General features: G+C 39.2%; 1 protein-coding gene across 2 annotated transcripts in view; it reads right to left on the bottom strand.

Annotated features, from left to right (window-relative positions):
* The window catches only part of LOC115423925 (junction plakoglobin-like), a 285,940-nt gene that overhangs the window by 27,975 nt on the left and 240,990 nt on the right, over nt 1-16,975 (bottom strand). For both annotated transcript variants that reach the window (XM_030140961.1, XM_030140962.1), the window contains 4 exons: nt 12,613-12,765; nt 11,397-11,516; nt 9,068-9,218; nt 609-730 (listed from right to left, as the gene is read on the bottom strand). In XM_030140961.1, the coding sequence (XP_029996821.1) occupies nt 609-730; nt 9,068-9,218; nt 11,397-11,516; nt 12,613-12,765 (546 nt within the window). The remainder of the gene's footprint in view (nt 1-608; nt 731-9,067; nt 9,219-11,396; nt 11,517-12,612; nt 12,766-16,975) is intronic.

Below are 16,975 nucleotides of genomic sequence, written 5' to 3'. Positions count from 1 at the left end.
CTGGAATACCTAATATCACCATAATCTGCAAATTTAGAAGTATATTTAACAAAACTAATGAACTACAATAAAATAAGTTTATATTAAATACTCAATATTAATTTTCCAAAGCAGCAGAGGGATAAAAGAGCCACATGTGTCTCCGGAGCCTGGTAGGATATATAAAAATGTAGTTGACAGGAGGAACCTATCAGTACTCCTCAAGATGCCGTGGTGAGCAGAGACATGGAGGATCCACCACCAGAAGACCTACTAGTCCTCAAACATTTGTCTTTTTATTGGCTATGACATGGAGAACACGCTGAGCTTTAGTTGGTAAAAATGATCTATAAGTTAGGAGTGAAATTGGGGTGGTTTTTTGGGGGCTGGAACTGATTAATAGCATTTAAATTTATTTAAATGGGGAAAACTGATTTGACATAAGAGCAAACTGAGTTATGAGGTCAGCCATGGAACGAATTAACCTCGTAAGTCAAGGTGCCACTGTATTAGTTTTACTTTGCTTCAGTTTTCTTCAAAATATTCTCTCTTTTTGTTTGACTACCATTGAGCAGATTTCTAATTTGACTTGGGTTAAAGTCAGTGTGTATCTGGTCCACAGGTCTTACCATTTCCCAGGCAGCAGGATCGTGTTTGAAAAGCGAGTGAGTGAGCTCCACCGACACTCTCTTCCTGTAGTCTGAACTCTTGTCCTCTGAAATTCGAAACAGAACCGCTGCAGCATAGGTGGCTGTAGGGAAACAGGAAACAATCATGAGAAAGTTTAGCTGCTCATTTGTCTTCTATATACAATGTACATAGTCCTAAGACACTTATTCTTTAGTGTTTTTATACTGATGTACATATTCTTGAGTGGTTTTATAATTTCTGTTTTTTATTTTTTATCTAGCTGAGAACTACCAAAACTACCAACGAAAAAGTGTATGTGCACTTAATGACAATAAACATTCTTGAATCTTAAATCTTGAACAAAATCATGATGCAACTCTTCATTTAAAATAAGTTGGAGAAGGGAAACTAAATGTGATATTAAACAAATAAATTATTCCTATAAATATATTTTTTTTAGTTCATGCCAGATATATTCACTTCCTAGGGCTGGGCGATATGGAAAAAAATCATATCACAATAATTTTTTTTATATCAGACGATATCGATATGCATCACAATATAAATCAAATCACTATTTCTGTCAAGCTTCAATTTTTTGTTCCTCATAAGTTAGTTGTAAAGACATCAGAAGGTTATTTTTGATTTAAATGTGATTTATTTTCTGTCAGAGGTTGAACATGACAGATGTGTTGGAGAACATTATCCAACTGTCTCAGATAAGAAATGAAAAGTCTATTTTGATTTGTGTATCATTGTTATGAAACAGATAGTTTATTTTTGTTTATGACATGTATCATTGTCATGAAATGGACAGTTTATTTTTGGGGTTTTTTGTTCGTTCATATGGGTATTATTGTTATGAAATGAACAAGAGTTTATTTTAGTCTTTCTATATCTGTATAATTGTAATGCAATGGAATATATTTTTGTTTTTTATATGGGTATGTATTGTTTATTTTTGATAACTATATTACTGGAAAGAAATGGACACTTTATTATTGTGTACTATTGTTAAGGAAAGGATGGTTTACATTTGTTTTTGACATGTGTATTACTGTTGATGTGCACTATTACTGCTACGAAATGGACAGAGTTTACTTTAATGTGAAATTCTGCTGAAAAATGGACAGTCTATCCTTGATTTGTACAGCAATTTTGTATTTTGCACATATTCAGAATTTAGTCTGATATGTGTAGGATTTTTGAGTTACTTATGGGATCTGACATTGGAATATAGGGGAGGTGAAGGATGGGGTAAGGGGGCAGGAGATTATAAGTTGAACTTCATCCCGCTCCTTTTCAAATGTTGGACTTTCTTTTATATAATCCTTTTGTTGTTTGGTTTTAATGCAAATTTGAAACAAACAAACAAACAAAGATAAATAAAACAGGCCCATATATTTAAAACTAAACTAAAAGTCTGACCAGCAGGAAAAAGCTTTCAAGTTTTAAAAGAGAACACAAACAAAACAGACCATCTTCACCAAACAATACCGGGGGTATATACGTGGGGGTGCAGTCCTTAACTGCCATAAGTGCCATAAAACCTGAAAATGAAACTTAAAGAAAGGTGAGCGTTTACGTTCTTCACATAGGCTACATGTATTCGTTCGGTACACCTCCGTATTGTATTGAAAACCCAAACTGAAACAGTTCACACCCTACTTTTCAGTAACTCAGTTGCCCCAGTTCTTGGTCACATTTTCTCAAGAGGGAACACTCATTATCTTCTTCTGCAGCCCAAACATTAGTGTGTGCTGCACCTGCTCTTACGCTTGTGCTGTGGGCGTCAACCTAACTTGCCATGGCTCTAGTGTGATTGGTTCTGTGTTACGATTGGCTGTTCTTATGTCTGTCAAAACACAGACGAATGAATTCTATAGAAATTGTATCAAGCATGTCTCATATTTCTATCGAGGAAAAGTTATTTCACAACATATACCGTTATCATTTTATTGCCCAGCCCTATCACTTCCTGTTCATAATGGAGCAAATGTATATGATTTCTAAATTGTTTGAGGAGCCGGTGACCTGAGGTTATGCTCCCACTGGAGGGTTTAAGAAGTGATCTGAGGTGCATTTAGTTACTGAAGTTTCCTCCCACTACGCACCGATACCCAAAATAAAGGTTCTATTCTATAATGATATAATGATCAACTGCGTTTATCATTTTGACTAACCTATCTGAATGTTTTTTCTAGTGTAAATGAACAGTCTGAGGGAGATAGAGACACTTTCAGGTGCAGAATGAACATAAAGCAATTGGCAAACCTTCTCCAAATGTCACAGGTAACAAAAGTTCATCCTGTTTATTCTCCACCACCTCTGTTTTTCACACAGAGACTGTAAATTAAAGGGAAAAGGGCAAAATACCACTTGGCTCTTCAGCTACAGACTTAAAGCAAAGCTCTGTTCAAACCTTTATTTTGTGGTTCAGAGCACTTGCTGTGGGGTTGTCATGTAGGATATCAGGATTTGATTCTCACAAGTAACATGAACTTTTCCATTTTTTTCAGAAAACAAACAAACAAAAAATAAGAAAATGTAGTCAGAATGTAGTCAAATATTAAAAACAAAGCCTTATGACATTTCAGGACATGCACTTGCACAGAAAATTTGGCTCTGCTCACCATAACACTGCAGAAATATATATAGTGTTGTGGGGGTGCTTATATATATATTGTTAGCCTCATAGCATAATTGCCTAAGTCATACACTATAGGCCTGATTTACTAAAGGTTTGTGTAAAAACGTGCGCAAGCTTGACTGCACACGCAAAAACACGTTGAAGTTTATCTACTAACGACGCACTGAAGGTTGTGTCTCTCAAATGGGCAAAATAGCTTGTGTAACCCATTTAGCATGTTTGCCTTGATGAATATGCAATATGGACGTTTCTGCCAGAACGCACAAAATTATTGGGAGGAGTTAGCGCGTGGAATGTGATTTACCAAACCTGAAACTGATCGCGGTGGCTGATTTTACATCTATTTTTAGCACATCTGAAAGGCAGGTTTTAACTGACACAGCTTAGTAAATCAGACCCTATATGGACAAAAGTATGTGGACACATTGAATTCAGGTGTTTCTTTTCTAACAGGGATCTGGGATACAAAACAATAATGACTAATGTCAGAATATAGTTTTATATTGTAATAAATATCATATTGATTATTTATTTCAAACCAGCATTAGAGCACACAAAAATATTTTAGAAATGTAGAGGTAGAACATTTAAAACTAGAAGCACTCGGAGAGCGCAGACCTCCACCAAGGCTGATCAGTGCCCCCCCCCCCCGTGGGCCCCCCCACCCCCGATCACCACCAAAATTTAATCATTTCTTCCTTATCCCATTTCCAACAAACCCTGAAAATTTCATCCAAATCTGTCCATAACTTTTTGAGTTATGTTGCACACTAACGGACAGACAAACAAACAAACAAACAAACAAACCCTGGCAAAAACATAACCTCCTTGGCGGAGGTAATCATAGTCATGGATAAAAAAAAAAAAAACAAAAAAAAAACAAAATTAATATTGAGAGAAATTAAGTCAAAACCATCTCTGAGGTATTTTGGAAGCAAAGATAAGAATCTAAACAAAACTAACCAATGAAATGATATTCATCAAATGTAAAACTATATTATGACATTTATCATTATTGTTTTGTATCCCAGACCCCTGTTGGAAAAGAAACACCTGAAGTCAACATGTCCCAATACTTTTGTCCATCTATATTATAAAAGCAAAGAGGCCTCTGTGTACGTGTGTGTGTGTGTGTGTCTGGGGATTCACACAAAATCCGTAAACAGCTGACCGCTGCAGTTAGTCATACTTATGTATTTTTGGTTAAGGAGGACAGTAGCAAAAAACGGCAAGTTGATAGGACCAATATTTTGGGAGACATTAGTCATTTTGGAATATAATAGCTTTATAATCACATTGCTATTGCCAGAACGCTTTAGCAGTGACTGCTGGACAAATACGGTACAGCATGCACAAATACACAACAGCATAAAAACTACCACATCTGGAACCTGTGGATCTCCACGAGTCAACGCGCTAGTATAGTGTATGATTTAGGCAAATATGCTACGAGGCTAATGATGTTTAAACATGGACTACATAAACAGTAGTCCACTTCCTCTGTGGATACCAACAGTTTATTTGTAAAATAACAACAACATCCTAAATGATAATTTCTTCAATTACATCATCCTAAATCCTTCTGAATCTTAGACACTGGACCTTTACACACAACTTAAGTGGTTTAAATGAAACACAACTCCCAAGTACACACATATTGGATAAAACAATGTGACATTTTCTTGTATATTTTTGTATGATGGCAAATGCAGCCTTTTCAACATTAAACAGTAAACTACGATATATGCTCTGGACACAGAGTCCAAGTAAACTGGAGTGTGTGAGACTGTAGTGTGTGTTTTCAGTGTGATTAAGGACTGTGTCAGCCAGTGCAGCCCTGTGGCTCACTGAGGTGTTCTTAATAGGTTTCAGACTGCGGCGGACCTCTATGGCTCACACACAAACCATTTATACACACAACGCTTGGCTCTGCACATGCACTTTGATAACAATTAGAACTGGACTTGGTAGCAGCTCTAACGGGGCCAAGCACCTTTACAGGGTATGGACTGAAAGGCACCATGAGCATAAGAACATCAGAACTGTATAAGCCACTGCAGAACTATTTCAACCTGCACCGACATTTGAGTATGTGAAATAACATTTACACTGCACAGTGAGGATGTGTTAGATGTGTCACACACTGACACTGTTTTCAGAATGAACAAATAAAATGAATACTTTTAGAACCAAAGCAAAGAGTTGGCTTTAATAAGGTTGTCTTCAGCTATGGCGAATTCCATTGCATTCCAAATAATGTACAATTGGAACTCCATATAGACTCTCCTAAATGTACCTCCTTGAAACAGATGGAGGAACAGAGGCGTTCACTTGTTTGTTCACAAATAGTTTTTGCTAACAGTAACGAACACAACCAGCCCAGAAACAGGCTTTGCATTCATTAAGCCTCTGCATTCGCTACACCATCGTTAGCTCGCTATTTGCATTAAAGGGTGCACTGTGGCAACCTGATCTGTACCCGGAAACTGGATTGGCACCCCACATGCATGAAATTACGCCACATCCTTCATTCACCGTTGTCATTTACGGCTGACTCTGTGTACATCATTGTTAATATAACGAATAAATATTTAATTAAAAAAACCCTGTTAATGTAACAATAATATATAAAAATTAAAGCTGCAAGCAGCATTGGGCGGGACCTCGCACCGGGCGCTCCGCCTCCCCCGCGATCCGCCTCCCGTGACCGTCCACACCTCAGCTCCACTCACACCTCTCCGTCCCCATACCAGTTCCCACCCTTTAGTGTCTGTCCTCCTTACATCTGTACAGAACACCAGCGACCCTCTGCTGAAACCACCATCACCTTTAAAATGAGACTTTTAATTTGGAAACCCTACTGTGTGTATGTGCATTTGTTTTGTATGTGAGAGAAAGAATCAGTTTGAAAAATGAATTTAAATTGTGTGAATAATTGAGCATTAAAGTGATGATTTGTCACATTTAAGGCTTTTATTTTGGAAAAACCCTGTTGTGTGAGCATGTGTGTCTGTGAGAAAGAGTACTTTTGAATGAAGAAACATTGTACAAACAGTTGAGCGTTTGGTCATAAAAATGAAAAGAAGTTATGTAATAGACATTATGTATTATTTTTAATAGAGGTTTTATTTTAAAAAAAAATTTACTCTGTGTACTTTGTAATGTGTGCAAAATGTCCAATATCCACAATACAATGCAGAAAAAATAGTTTTAAAATGAAAAAGAAAAAAAAAAAAAAATTCTTGGAATGCCTGGGACTTGAACCAGGGTCCTCTTGTTCCATAGGCAGCTACATGAACCACTGCACTAGGAAGATTTTTATAGGGAGTTTGCCATTGTGAAAAGTGAAAGTAAACATAGTCTTCAAAAAATCGCCATAATTCCATAACCGTAGGTCGTATCTGAAAAATTCTTTCAGTTTTGGATTCTGCAGACTTTTGGGAATTTAATGAGGTATAAGTTTTTACTCAAAAGTCTGAAATGAATAAGCAGTAATTGCAGAAACGTAGAGTAACTTTCAAAGGCAGATTGCCAACTCCCTGTTGGAGTTAGCTCATGAGTGTCAGTGTATGATTTGTCGGGCTCAATCAGACCAACATTTTGGCATTTGTTTCATGTTTCTGTGACATTCCTACTGGCCGCTAGGGCACATTTTGTGTGTTTTTTAGTACATAGGTGGCGCTACAGAGTCCATTTTGGCACCCAAGGGGTTAAATTTGATATTGTATGAAAGTGTTGACCAGCCATGACATACATGGCAAATTTGGTGAATTTTGGAGCATGTTAAGGGGGTCAAATGGCAGTCTAAAGTGGAAAAAGTATGAAAATAAACAAATAGTCATAAATCAATAACCGTACATGCTATCTGAAAATTTTTTGCATGTGAGCGTTGTGCTGAGTCCCGTGAACGCGTAGATATGTCACATGTAGGGAAAAACTGCAAAGTGAAAAATGAGTTCCAAACATGGCAACTTTGCGGGCTTGTAAAAAAAAAAAAAAAGACAGTTAAAACTTAGCTACGAGATCACTTTTGTGAGGAGGGTTCACTCTATCTTTTGGTGCTATTTAGAAGTCAATACAACAAACGGTGTCATCCGAGTAAGTTTTAGAAATTTTATTTTGAAAGGCATATTGCGAACTTCCTGTTGGAGTTAGGTCATAAGTGTCAGTGGATGATTTTTAGTGCTTTTTGCAACCAACATTTTGGTACTGGTTCTATGTCTGTACGACATTCCTACTGGCCACTAGGGCATTTGCCATTTTTTTCACATAGGTGGCGCTATAGAGCCCATTTTGGCACCTATGGGGTTATTTTTTTCATTTTATTAAATTTTTCGCCAGGCCTGACATGTGTGCCAAATTTGCTGAGTTTTTGAGCATGTTCAGGGGGTCAAAATCCAGTTTAAAGTGACGATAGTATAATAATAATAATAATAATAATAATAATAATAATAATAATAATAAAAAACGAACGAATAACAATAGGGCCTTGCTTGCAGGCAAGGCCTCTCACTGTGTGAGAGGGCCTTACCTTTCGGCTCGGTCCCTAATAACATACTGTCACTGCATGAAATTCACGGCAGTTTCTGTAGGTTCTGTCGGAAAAACTCAAGCTACAGTCTTCTCCTCCTCCAGGTGGTGGGCCAGACCCCAATATCTCATTTTTGATCAATACCAAGAAGCTGTGTGTGATTTCTTTGCATGATGATGTAGCAAAAAATCATTCAAACTCCATAGAAAGTGCTTCCTTCGTTGCCTCATGCACCGACGTTAAATAGTCTTTTAAACACTATTAGTTTTGAGAAGGTAAACCAGCAGGACAGCTAAATGATAATGAGCGATTTATGTTAAGTTTCATGGACAACCAGGATCCACTACTGAAGATGAAGCAAGTATGTTGGAAAAGTAACAGACAAGAAAATGTTCTCAATACTAAACTGATCTTTTTGCTTAAACAATGCTGATTTATGCTTCTAAAACTGAAATATTGTCAGACTGTCGTGAATAGCGCATGAAAGGCAAAGCATGTGACAGGATGTAGATGCGTGTCCGGGTACTGATACGGTTTCCAGGTATGGATCGGGTAACCACATGCACTAAGGCTGCGTTTGCTAGTTAACCCAGAAAAGAGCAACAGGATGGGTAAAATACAGAGAAGATGACTCCCTATAGGGACAATAAGACTAACTTGAACTTAACTAAAATGTCTGCTGTGACCAGGCTTTATTGGGCTGTTTCATGACGTACATCATTTAACCCTGTAAAGCCTGAACCATTGAATCACTGACAGAAAATTCCAGTTCTTTGAAACTGGAGCCTTTATTGGTTCTTTTGAACAACCAAAAAAAAGTTTTCCAAATATCAACTTCCATATATGAGTTTCAATTTTGTATCATATTTGATACATCGGGTCTCAATGCTCAAATATTATTATTTTTGAACAAACAAAAACATAATATAACACAAACATGTCTAACAAATTGGTAGTTCCTTTTAAAATTGTCACAGTTCTTCCTCCTTCCTCATCAAATGACAGTCTTGTAGTGTCACTGGAAAGGCCTCTGGTGAATGACCCCCCCCCCACCCCGGTGGATTATCTGTGTATTGCATGTATCTAATTGATCATGATGATGATGATGATGATGACCTGATGATTCATCAGGTTTTTAAAAAAAAAAAAAAATCGCACTGATTATGTAGAGGGCTTCAAAACTCATGCATCAAATATGATACGTTTGGCGTTATAGGGTTAAGCGTATATTGATCATATCGATACCAGGACAGGAGAACACACACATCCAGACATACCGATTCCCTCATTGTTGGAGTGCAGCAGCTCCATGAGCGGCGCTGAGGCTCCCTCTGCATCGATGAGCTCTGCAGACTGCTTGTCGAGGGCCAGCTCGCACAGGACGCCAGCTGATACTCGCTTTACATTCTCCACATACGAGTACAAGAGCTGAACACACAAACACGCACATGTCAACATCAAGAGTGCAATGGAATTTGAGCAACACAAGAGAATGATGACACTTGGGTGATGTTCTCAAACACAGAAAGCTCCTGAAACGGAGAGGGAAAATCAGTCGACCAATGTGTGATCCTACCTGTTTTGCTCCAATCGAGTCAGAAATGAATATAAATCAGCTTATAATTACAATAAAGTTTTTTGTTAACTAGCAGGATTTTGTGTAATATATTCAGGAAATTAAGCATCATGTGATATCACTAGTACAACGTCTTACCTTACAGTTTTATTTGAGCACATTACAGTTATTATCCAGACTGGACCCAGATTTTTTTACTTGTCATTTATCATATACAGTGTATAGTGTTTGCTTTATTGCTGTGCTTATTTTTGACTCATGTTTGCTGTGGTACTCTATTGTTATTGTATGTGTGCCATACTACTGCTACACTGTCACTTCCCAGTTTGAAATGAAGTCCGTCCATCCATCCATCCATCCATCCATCATCCATCCATCCGTCTATCCATCCGTCTGTCTCTCCATCCATCCATTCATCCGTCTATCCATCCAACTGTCCGTCTGTCTATCCATCCATGCATCCATCTGTCTGTCTGTCCATCCGTCCGTCCACGCATCCATCTGTCCATCCATCCATCCGTCCATCCATCCATCCATCCGTCTATCCATCCGTCCTTCCATCCATCCATCCGTCCGTCCGCCCATCCATCCGTCTATCCATCCGTCCGTCCGTCCATCCATCTGTCTATCCATCCATCCGTCCTTCCATCCATCCATCCATCCTGATTAGAATCCATGTGGACTGCATTCTTCATGGATATTAAGCATTAATGTATTGCAGTATTATATACTTTTATGACTGAGGACTTGCTGAATACTTTTGCCTAATGTTTTACCCCTCTGACCTCAGACATCATTAAACACTGAAGTCAAACCATGGCTGTGAATCCCATTTACTAATTCATTAGTATGTGTTTTCTGCTATGATTCAGCATTAAGCTGATGTGGTTAACTTCTTACCATCCACTAAGCTGACCCATTTTAAGGTGGGGGTTAGGCATATAACAGGGTAAGAATGAAGCCCATATGCATGTATTAGACATGTGAAAGGGAACATCTCTGTCCCTGTGTTTAACATGCTGCATTGTGATGAAAGCCATACACTGCTTTAAAGATGCAGCAGAAAAAGGACTGAATCTGAACAGATAATGACACAGCTCCTCAGATTCATGGTTCTAATGACATGTAAGCTTCTTCTGTATTTTGTGCACTTTAATGTGTTCATGGCTTATTACAGTGGAACTTCGCAGCACAAGTTCAATTCATTTCATGACCGAGCTTGTTTTGTGATTTACTTCTTTTACGAATCAATTTTCCCCTTTGAAATTAACTGAAATAGAAGTAATCTGTTCCAGCCCCCAAAACCACCCAAAAATCCTCTTTTAAAGGTTTTTACAGCAGAAAATTTCAGTTAGAAAGAAAATAACAGTTACAATAACAAATAAACTGGTTTTATTAACTTATTAACCTTTAAGGTGAGACAATCTGTGCACAAGGAGGAGGAGGAGGAGGAAGAGGAGGGTTATTCTCTGAAGGAGAATCTCCTTCCAGTAAAATGTCAGGTAGAAGGGTTTCTGTCATTTTCTTTCTCTCTTCACTTCATTTGTTCTTTCTGGCCTCACCTTCATCACTGTCTGCACTTACAGGTCATTTCATTAAAAATCTTTCCTGAGAAATCTACTTTGTTCTGCTTTTAAAAATGTTCTGAAAATGCTCCAGACCATTGTCATTAAATAAAGCAGCTGCACGACTTGAACTTAATTTGTCTGGATGTGTTTTTTTCAACATAATCTGAAACCTTTGTCCACTTTGCCAACACTTTTTTTAATTTCCTGGTTTAGATATCCTCCTCCATTCCACTGTCTTCGTTTGGGGACTTCCTAATCTCCTCCTCCATCTGAATGCTGGTGTTCCTGAATGTGAACAGGCTGCACCTGTTGGAGGAACACCTGCTCATACTGCAGATTTACACTTGTATTTCCAGACAACAATTCTCAAGAGTCACAACTCAAAAAGTGAATTTTCATTCTATGGGGCACTCGTACTGCAAAGTTCCACTGTATCTGTGTTTAGTGGTTTTGTCAACATACCTGTACAAACAGGGGTATGGTCTGCATACTGGCAATTTCTCCTCTGTTGATAGGGTCTCTGGCCAGTATGTGAAGAGCTCCTGTGCAGCCTTCTACTATCTCCTCCATACGAACTCCATCCTGACAGCAGAGACAGTGGGCATTGTTAGGATGATTTTGGTTCATTCGTTTCTGCACGTAATTTAAAACCATTCAGAGACCCCGAGACCAAATTTAAACAAGTGGTTTAAAAGTGGAACCCCATAATAGATTTTGTCTTGACCACAAATACAAACAATTGTGGCCATTATATTTTCTAGAGGTTGGATAGAGGATAGACAAGACAAAGCCAAGCAGTGGACAGGTTGGTTTGGTCATCTTTGGAATTTCATGAAAAACTACTTGCACCATCTGCCATAAACTGTATGTCAGGGTTTCACATGTAAGAACAAATAATAAACAAGTGTTCAGAGGACGCAAACCTCCGCCAAGCAACTCGAACGGTGTGCATGTGTGGATCGACTATTTCTTTTTAAATTAAACAGTTTCAAGGTTGTTACAAATAGCAGAAAAAGTTGAAGCTTGGTACCAGTCATATGTATGTCAAATTATGTTAAATTCCAATCAATATTTGTTGAGTTATAATGAAAAATGTGTCGTAAATGGGATTTTCAATGTTAAATGTAAATCCACAGAGTCCACATTCCACAGTAGATGTGGACAATTTTGTGCCACATACAACATATTGTTCTAAGCTATGGGTGGATCAAATTGGAGGCTAATCGACGTGGTTTTGAATTCTTTATGAATTTTGGAAAATTGCTCAATGATGAGAGATAGGAAAATTTGAGATTTTGTGACCTTGCTGTGACCTTGAACTTTGGCCTACTGGGCCCAAAATTTAATGGGTTGGTCCCAGGGCCTAGGCCTATCTGTGGGTAAAATTTGGTAAAGATGGTTGGAATAGTTTTCCCGTAAAGTTGCTAACAAACAAACACGCAAACAAACACACAAAGCAAAGTCACCACAATACCTCCTGGTGGAGGTAACAAACTACAAAAGATGATTTAAACAACAGCTGAAATGTGGGATGGTTTGCTAGATAGTAGCAATTATCCTGAATTGAACAAAATAAAGAACTAGCATGTCTCCACATGAAGAACCAGGCCTAATCTGGTGGAACATAAAACCAGGGTCCTGCAGAGTCTTCTTCAGTGACTGTGTGTGCATGTCAGACCTGGTATGTCTGCTGAGCGGAGGAGGCGTGTCTCTGTGTGTCTTGATGAGCCTTCAGCAGCAGGTTGACCAATCGTGGTATAGCACCTGCCTCCCTCAGCGGAGCCTGATTGGCCGGGCACAGAGCCAGGTTCCGGATAAGACCCACTGTGGCCTGAGGAGAGGACAGAGAGGGGGTTACACAGAGACTCAACCCAGACCATCCAGACTGTATGTGGGTCAGCTTTAAAGGCAGGTTTGCATGTTGCAGCTCCAAATGGCAGCAGAAGAACTTCGATGTTTGGAACTTCAGCAAAGTGAATGCACCATGCTCATGTTTACCAACTAGTGTGGAAGGGTTCATATCAAAGAAAACCACAGGGATAAGAGGAAAAGGATTGAAGCGCTTTCAGTGGCTGGAGCTAGGGAGACATTTGGGCCAAGTCCCTGTTTCAGCATTACCCTCACAAGCACAAAGCTGTCTCACTGTAACACTCAAGACGCCCTAACCACCGCCGTTACTTCAAAGGGAAGAGATCTTAGAAAACCGTAACAGGAAATGCTCCCCAAAACATAAACACATCACAAATGGAGGAAAATTTAGAAATAATGGTGAGGAAATGTGTGCAGGGTGTGTAGGGGTTAGCTGTCACACTTTTCACTTTCTGAGATATATATAAATATTTCTAGAAATATAGTAAGTGCTGGATGATACAGAATACATCCCAGAACACAGACATATTCAGGCAGTGGTTTCAACCTTTTTTGGCTTGTGACCCCATTTTAACAACACAAATTTCTGGCGACCCCAGACATTCAAAACAGATACTTTTTTTTTTGTTGCTAAAATTAATTTGTTTTTGATCATGTAATAGTTTGCTATATTATGTTGCAAATAAATGTTAATTTTAGATGACATTTAGGCTGTATAATGTATATAATGCACCTTTTTGATGTCTGCTTCTCAGTTTCTCTTGGACATGTCTTAACAGGGCCAGGCAGGTGAAGAAATCTTCCCAATCTCTGTTGGGTCCACTTTTCTGACTGCGACTGCGTCCGGGCAGGTTGAAGCGTAGTAACACATGCGGTCACATGATCAGGTCAATCAAGTTACACCCTATAAGATATTATATCCTGCATTATATTTTAACTTGATTTTTATAGGAAAAGTGAGTGGTGTTTTAATTATAATGAAATATATATTGAATCATTAAAAAATATCTGTTTTTTATTCATTCATTCATTCATTTTCTGAACCCGCTTTATCCTCTCTAGGGTCACGGGGGTCGCTTGGAGCCTATCCCAGCTACATAGGGGCAAAGGCGGGGTACACCCTGGACAAGTCGCCAGTTCATCTCAGGGCTGAACATATAGAGACAAACAATCACTCTCACATTCACACCTATGGGCAATTTAGACTAACCAATTAACCTATTAGTGCATGTCTTTGGATGGTGGGAGGAAGCCGGAGTACCCGGAGAGAACCCACGCAGACACGGGGAGAACATGCAAACTCCACACAGAAAGGTCCCACCTCCTGTCGACTGGTGTTGGAATTGAACCCAGGACCTTCTTGCTGTGAGGCATGAGTGCTAACCACTGCACCACCGTGTCGCCCCTGTCTGTTTTTTACTAAATTAAAAAAAAAAAAAATCAATTACTAGAAATTCCAGGCGACCCCATGTAGGGTTGCGACCCCAAGGTTGAAAAATACTGCATTAGAAATACATTAGTCCAGTATGATAAAACAGACAGTACAACTGATTTATATTCAGTTCCATACAATCCATCTAGAGCACTACGCTCTCAACATGCAGGCTTACTGGTGGTCCCTAGAATCTCCAAAAGTAGGACTGGGGCCAGAGCCTTCAGCTATCAAGCTCCACAATTGTGGAACCACCCTCCCTGCCTCGGTCCGGGAGGCAGGCACCCTCTCTATGTTTAAGAGTGGGTTAAAAACGTTCCTTTTTGATGAATCTTATAGTTAGGGCAGCTCAGGCTGCTCTTAGTTCTGCTGCTATAGGCTTAGACCAGGCATGTCCAAAGTCCGGCCCGGGGGCCAATCATGGCCCGCGGTCAGATGTTATACGGCCCACAGCCTCGGTTGTAGAATGTATTATTTATGGCCCGCTTGGACTGTTGAACCGAGTACATGAATCATAAAAGGTTCCAAATGCAGTTTCTCCTTCCACCTCATGGTGGCAGCACCACTCTAACTCTATCTGGCTCTGTGACCTCGCCGTGAACCCTTTTCGCTAATTTCTAACCATGGCGCCTGTAAATGAAAAAACTAAAGTTGACAGTGAGGGCCGCCGCTTCCAGGAGAGATGGGAATTACAATTTGTTTTCACTGAAAATCGAGGTGATTGTGTTTGCCAAATTTGTCTACAGACTGTTGCCTTGTTTAAGGAATTCAATGTAAAGAGACACTAGCAGACAAAACATGCTAACGCATACGACAAGCTAGCAGGGAGTGAATGCTCCGAAAAAGTGAAGCAAATTCCAGCTGCTTTAAACTCAGAACAGTGACTCTTCATGTGAACCTGTGAGTTCAGTGAATTCACCACCAAGGCAGGCTACCAAATTGCCAGGTTAGTTGCCTACAACTGCTGGTGTTGTGTACTTGTAGGTGTGACACAAATATTACTTTCTGAATGATTTTGTGAAAGACAAGAGTAAGGGTCATATGTTTTCATCTTAAACGTTAACAGACTTTGCATTACTGAGTAATATATGAGTAATGATTACTCATATAAGTCATGTTTAAAATGAATGTGGGGTTAAGATTTTTATCAACTTGTTGGACGTTTAAGATACTCCACACAGTTTGTTCTATGTTATCTGACTCCAGATGTGAAAGGAAGGCAGAAATGTTTTTTTTTTTGTTTTGTTTTAATTTGTTCACACCTGAGTGGCTTAGATTTGGTTACACTGCCATTTAAAAAAATGATATTGTGACAATGAAAATAAAATTGTTGTAGAACAGCGCATTTATAAGTAATTTTTACTGTTTAAAAAATGTCCAAAGGGACCACTGGCCCCTGGAAATCTCCACATTATCAGATCTGGCCCACTTTAAAAAAAGTTTGGACACCCCTGGCTTAGACTGATGGAGACTCATCTGGATACACTGAGCTCTGCTCTGCTCCTCCTCCTCCTCTCTGACCTCCTCTCTGCTCCTTTTTCTCCCTGACCTTTTCTCTCCTAATTTTCTCTTCTATTTACGCCCCAGTGAATACATGTTACTGACTTGACTTCTTCCCTGGAGTCTCTGTGCTTTATCACCTCACAGGTTTTCCCAGGATCATCTCTGGACCTGCTGCTGTGGTCCTGCCTCTCTCCTGCCTTCATCGTCATCACTCACTTATCCATATAGTTATGATAGTGTTTATTATATAGTTCCATAGATGTTCTAGTTCAGGTATCTGTGAATCAACTGCATCCATGTGTCACCCCCTACTTCCCCCCTTCTCCCCCTCTCCCCCAGTCTCTATCTCTATTGCTCTCTCTTTTTCTCTTCCTTTACCCTCTCTCTTTAACCCCAACTGGTCAAGGCAGACGGCCATCCTCCAGGAGTCTGGGTCTGCTCGAGGTTTCTGCTGTTAAAGAAAAGTTTTTCCTCGCCACTGTCATCAGTCATAAGTGTTTGCTCCTGGAGGATTCTGTTGGGTTTCTGTAAACTGGCTTAGAGTCTGGTTTTGACCAACTCTATATGTAAAGTGTCATGAGATAACCTTTGTTATGATTTGGCGCTGTATAAATAAAATTTGATTGATTGATTGATATTCACGCTGTGGAGCTACAATGTGGAAGAAAAAAAAGTGATATAACCTCCAAGGGGAAATTCAATATCCAACAGCTCCAGAAAATAAAAGAAAGAAGTTAAAAAGTAGGCAGAGCTTAGTTAATACCCCTGCCCAGTCACACAACACTCTGCCATTCTTGCTCACTGATACCCTGGATACCAAGGGATTCATTTTGAGTATTAACTTTAAATCTTTTCAAAAATATTTCAAACTAGAAAAGCACTCGGAGGGCGCAGACCTCCGCCAAGGCAGATCAGTGGGCCCCCCCGCCCCCAATCATCACCAAAATTCAATCATTTGTTCCTTGTGCCAGTATCAACATTTCCTGAAATTTTCAGCCAAATCTGTCCATAACTTTTTGAGTTATCTTGCATACAGACAGACAGACAAACAGACAGACAGACAGACAGACCAACGCCAGCAAAAACATAACCTCCTTGGTGGAGGTAAAAATTGTAAAAAAAAAAAAAAAAAAAAATAATAATAATAATAATAAAAATTGAAAGAAAGGCACATGTAAAGAACGTGTGAAATTGGAAAAGAATGAGATGAATTGTGTCTGAGAAAAAAAATGGACAA

This window comes from Sphaeramia orbicularis, chromosome 8 (assembly GCF_902148855.1).
Source record: "Sphaeramia orbicularis chromosome 8, fSphaOr1.1, whole genome shotgun sequence".
NCBI lineage: Eukaryota > Metazoa > Chordata > Actinopteri > Kurtiformes > Apogonidae > Sphaeramia > Sphaeramia orbicularis.
Note: the sequence above shows the minus strand (reverse complement) of the source record. Positions and strands in the feature narration are given on the sequence as shown.